Genomic DNA, 5,479 nt, shown 5'->3' on the forward strand with positions numbered 1-5,479 from the left:
TAAATAGATGCTACAAAATGGAACATTCACTCTTATGTTTCTTCAGTTTTAAACAGGGTTACTAAAATCCATATGGTGAGTTTGAGGTCTTGCTGCAGGGTTGTGGTACTGTCTAGCAAAGAAGAATCGGAAGTTTTACAAGTTTTGGTTCAAATTCCTGTTTGTTTATAGAAAAGTATTGATATGTATTTCTCTGACTGCAAGTTACCTTGCTAAATCAGATTAAAATATCTTTTTGTGTGTTTCTTTTTGTGTTTTGTTTTTTTTTTTCTTTTCCAGTAATTGCCCTTCATTTTTGGCTGCTGCATTAGCTAGAGCAACTTCAGATGAAGTCCTTCAGAGTGATCTTTCGGCACACTACTTACCAAAGCATGTGGACAACGCAGATGGGATCATACGTAAGTACACCTGTGCATGATAAGGTACAATTTTACATGGTGTGGGTCTTTCATTTACACTGTATACTGGAACACTTTGCAGATAATTCATAGATTTTTAAAGTTGACATTGACTTCAGTGATTCATCTGGTCTGACCACTTGAATGGTACTAGATTTTCCTCAAATTAGTTCCTTCTACCAGCTAGCTAAATGAGGTTGGACTAGATTTCTTGTAAAGGAATATCCCATATTGATGTAAAAACATTAATGGAGAATTCACCACCATTATATTCCCGATAGAGGTAGTGGCTAATTTCTTAGACAAAACTGTCTCATCTGTCTAGTTTCATCTTTTACTGTTGAATTCTTTCTCTATTTTTAAATGTCTTTTCCTGGTTGTACTTGAGTCTCTTATCAAATTTTTCTTTTTAAGACCAGGTGGAAATTACTCCTTTCTTTTAAGTGCACCTTCATAAATCTGGTGGCCCTGATTTTCTTTGTAAGCACTTTAGACTATGCGGTCCTGCTGCTTGCTGGCAAATGGCCGTTGTCCCCCTTCATCCTTTGAGCAAAGTCAAATATATGTGGGAAGAAAGAATTAAATTCTGAATTACTTCAGTCAGTATAGTTTTTACTATGGCTTTTTTGTTTGTTTAGCAAAGGATAGTATAAAGATATTTAATGCTTAAAAGGAAAATTTCCTTTTTTCCATTTATCTGTGTTGGTTAACAAGATTTTTGCAGCATCCAGCTCAAAGCCATGTACCCTAAATAATTTCAGGACTCTGCTGACCTAAATATCCTTGAAAAACTTCCTGGGGTGGTCATTACAATGAAGAACAGTGTTTCTCACATGTATTGTGAGGAACTCTGTTATTTGATCTTGAAAATACAGTCACCAAACCACTTTGTCCATTCCCTCCTTTTTTGATTTTAAAAAAAAAAAAAAAGGTCAATTATTTTGGGGATAAGTAGGAGATATAAATCTGTCTCTTCAAAAAGGAAGATTCTGGTGTATTTTTCAGGGGCCTTTGGAGTAAAAGAAAAACATGTTATGGGTTCCCTTTTTGTAGGTATTGCTGCCTCCTTCTGCTAAGCAGGTAAATGGAATAGATTTGTCATTGTTCTGGCTGAGCAGCCTCCATTAATTTCAAATTGAGATCTCTGAGACTTGCATAAATATTTGACAGTCTCCAAGGAAATGTTGACTAAGCCTCCACACAGAATATCTAAAGAGTTCAACAATAAAAGAAAAAGAAAAAAAAAAAAATCCACTAAAACCCTCACACCTACAGAAATTGCCGTTTAAATATATCTAAATCTGTAACATACAGATGCAAACATAGATTGATACGTGTACAGGCTATAGCAGGCACTAAAAATATGACTCCAGATGCAGTATGTTGAGGTGAATTGTTATAATGAAGGTACTTGAAAATGCACCTTTACAGATGCAATGTAAAGTGTTAAAATACGACGATAAAGAGGGAGAGGAAGAGAGAAACATCTTCTGGACCACAGTGAAGCAATGGTTTCATATGAATACTGCAATTTCAAATAATATACCATAAATGATAATTTTTGAAACAGAGCATTAGCTTGAGTGATTCAAGGTTTGGCTAAGAAAACCATAAAAAAAGAGAGGGATTCATGCAGGACTGAAGGAGATTTCATTGGAAAAGGTCAGTAACTCTGTTCTAGCTAACTTTCCTAATTTACCTGTCTGGTTTTGATAGCCAATTCTATGTCACTTTTTCTTACGAACCCAGAAAGATTTTTTACTCTGTATACTACAAGGAGACATCTATCTGATTTGCCTCAAACTTGAATTTGCTAGAAGAAAAAAAGAAATTATTCCAAATTTCCTTAGTGACATATTTCAGTCGGAGTTGTGCAACATGACAAATCATATTGCATGCCTAGGATTGGTAAAAGCAGTTATTGGTGTGCTGGTGGAAAGGAAATGAGACGTTTCATGAAAGAAGAATGCTAATCTTAAAAGAAGAAAAACTGTTTTGAGTCCACAAATGTAGGAATGCAAGAATACAGGCCTGGTACATTCAGGGTGGCCATGTGTCTTTGGATATCAAGAACAGAACCTGAGAGTCATAGGCCATTACTGATTCTTCTCTTCTGGTTAAACTGGAGAGGAGCGAGAGAGCTTCTGTGAGAACTGAAAGACGTTTGATTTCCTTTTTGAAAGGTCAGGTTAAAAACATTTAGTTTTCTTTTTCATGGAGGAAGATATTCCTGTGGGGGTTCAGCATTGTTAACGAACCACTCAAGGAGGCTGGATAGTAGGACCACGTTACATGGTGGAGGTATCTAAAATATCCAGCGGACTTCACAAAGCAAATTGCAAAGTCCCGCTACCCAGTCTTTGCAGGCACGAGGAGATGAGATTACTATAACCAAGACACAAAGAGGTCATTGACTAGTCCGAAACTGGAGTTCTTAGATTGAGGAAAACCTTGGTCATTGGCTTGATGACATGTCTACAAACCTGGGTACTGATTCCTGTTGTCACACTGTCCACATTTTCAAGAAAGGTCTTGAAATTTAGGTACTAAAAAGCATAACCTGATTACTGGTATTCTTTCTACCCTGATTTTGCGCTAAAAGAAGTCAGTCGCCTTTGGGAACAATAATGCCTGAGCTGGATTTCCCACTAGCTGTGGTACAATTAAGCGCTACTTCCAACTCTGGGGATTTTGGAGCAGCGGGAGGGAAATGAAATTCTCCATGACACAACCACAATGACAGCTGAGTCAGCTCTGGCTCAGCGCTGCAACATTAACAATTGATGAGTAATTTACAGCTGTGAGGGGGTGGTTTAACTCTTGTGGGCCTTTCTCCTGTTTTAACCTCAAGAGCAATTATTGATGATGCTGACACTATGCATACTCCCCGATGCTGAGGAAGGGTGTTTAGTATCTCAGCACTTAGGCGAGAGTAAACTCAGGTTTACTCTATTCCTCCTTCAAGAGTGACACTCTGAAGTGTAACAGCCACGCGACATTGAAACGTACACCACTTCCCCTCATACATGCTCTCCGGAAAAAAACGGAAGAGCAACTCTGTGGGGTTCACTTCTGGAAAATATAATTTGGATGTGTCAGGCTGTACATGTTCCCTCTTCATATATTACCCAGCAAAGAGATTTCTGGTGGCACCAGTGAGAGCAGCGTAAGTGTTTTGGGGAGTTGGTACCCATTGCTGTGGCAGTGGTGGGATGACCCAATCATTTGATTTCTGCCACTTGTTTTTAAAGCTGATTGATCAAGAAGCTAGGGCTCCAGCTTTTGGTTCAGTTTATAGCTTATTTCCAGCTTAATAGCTGCTCAAGGTTGAACCAACTCATAATCAGCAGAGCTGGGAATATATCTTGCTCCTAAGGATCTTGGCCCCCTGATCACTATAGCCCACATCTTGTGTAGACCTAGGACAGAAATTAGTAAATGCTGCTTTTAGGTTCTTCACAGAATTTCTGTGAACTGAGAGATGCTGTAATCCTCCCCTCTGGTCCCTGTATTTGGGCCGTTCCTCCTCCAGGAATGATTGGCACTCATGGATTGCTGCTGTTCAGCTTTGAAGATCTCTGGCTTTGGTGAATGACCACGAACAAGGAGATATTGATGTGTTCAGCTCCGATTCTTACTTCCTGCTTCCCACCCTGAACTTCAGAATGATGGTCAAGTGCTCGAGTTTTCACATTTTAAAATTACAAATCTCAAATTACTATTTCTCAGGAGTGACAGTTCAGCGTTGTATTAAATTTAAAACCTTGATGGTTTTCTCATTTGCTCATGTAGATTTCTTCTGACACACTATCTATGAGGAATCTGGAAATAATGTTACGGAACTAAGACAGTACCTGAACGCGTACGCTACTGAATGCGTACTTCGCCAAAACATCCTAAAGTAATGCTGTTAATTTCTGTAGGTTATTTGCCACTGTATTGCCTCAGTTCTGCAGTGGGGTGTTGTTTGGAATAGATCGTTTGGTCAAAAACCAATACGTCATTGTGATGGATTGTGGTTTTCGTATGTGATGCTGTACGCCATGACGAAGACCCTATCGGAGCCGCCGTGGCATCGCTGCACCGCCCTGTGCAGAGCGACACAGGGCATCAAATGCTGAGGGGATACGTACTTGCTTTTCGTTTTTCCTGATGCTGCAAATGAGTTCCCCAGAGGCACCGGGGAATGTTTAAGTTCAAAAGACAAACAATGAGCTGCTTACTGATGAATGCTGATTATGGTGAGTTTGGCTTCCTCTTTGTATGCATCAGAGCCCGCAATTTCCCTGCTGGCATCCATTTCAACTGCTTGGCTAAAATGGTTTTGTTTCATCTTTGTAATGTATGCAGGAGAAAAAATTTCACTTAATAACGCTCTTAGCCTTTCATTTGTGGTTTTTCCCTTCCCCAGAGATTGAGACAGTGAAGCTGGCCCGCTTAGTTTTTAGCAAACTGCATGAGATCTGCAGCAACTGGGTGAAAGACTTTCCGCTCCAGCCGAAGCCCCGCCGCTACTACGAGACATCCATCCATGCCATCAAGAATATGCGTAGGAAGATGGAAGACAAGCACGTCTGCATCCCAGACTTCAACATGCTCTTCAACCTTGAGGTAAAAAAAAATCATGTGGAAGACAAATGCATATGCTAAATACAGTTTCCATTCTTGGGGAAACTAGGCAGTCTTCTACTGTGAAAATGAAAGCCATACCTGCGAGGGACCTGAGAGGGATTGACAGTCAAGAGACCAACCTGGTCTCAAGTTAGTTCAGTTGATATTCTGACATAGCAGCACTATGACATGCAGATTCTACATAGGGCATATAGAATATAAGAGCAATTTTCACAAACTTCTGGTGAAATGTCATCTAACTAAACAAAGTTTGTATCTGGCCCATCCTGATGTAGACACTCGTGCAGCAGCTGAAGGACTGACCTGCCATCATGCAGAAAGCAGCCCTACTTGTAAGTGGCAACTGATGCACTGTAGTACTGTGTGATAAGTCAAGGTAGGAGCCCCTCTTTGGCTGAAGATGCCGAGGTGTAGAAGAGCACTGCCAATGGAAATGAGGAAGCGGTTCA

At 40.1% G+C, this 5,479-nt stretch overlaps 1 protein-coding gene across 1 annotated transcript in view; it reads left to right on the plus strand.

The window, feature by feature from the left end:
* Positions 1–279: 279 nt before the first annotated feature.
* The window catches only part of PPM1E (protein phosphatase, Mg2+/Mn2+ dependent, 1E), a gene marked incomplete at its 5' end in the record, with an annotated part of 9,846 nt that continues 4,646 nt past the window's right edge, over positions 280–5,479 (plus strand). Inside the window, 2 exons of the mRNA XM_010287753.1 lie at positions 280–398; positions 4,810–5,009. Of these exons, the coding sequence (XP_010286055.1) occupies positions 280–398; positions 4,810–5,009 (319 nt within the window). The remainder of the gene's footprint in view (positions 399–4,809; positions 5,010–5,479) is intronic.

The sequence above is a fragment of the Phaethon lepturus genome, unplaced genomic scaffold (genome assembly GCF_000687285.1).
Source record: "Phaethon lepturus isolate BGI_N335 unplaced genomic scaffold, ASM68728v1 scaffold21665, whole genome shotgun sequence".
In the NCBI taxonomy this organism is placed as follows: Eukaryota; Metazoa; Chordata; class Aves; order Phaethontiformes; family Phaethontidae; genus Phaethon; species Phaethon lepturus.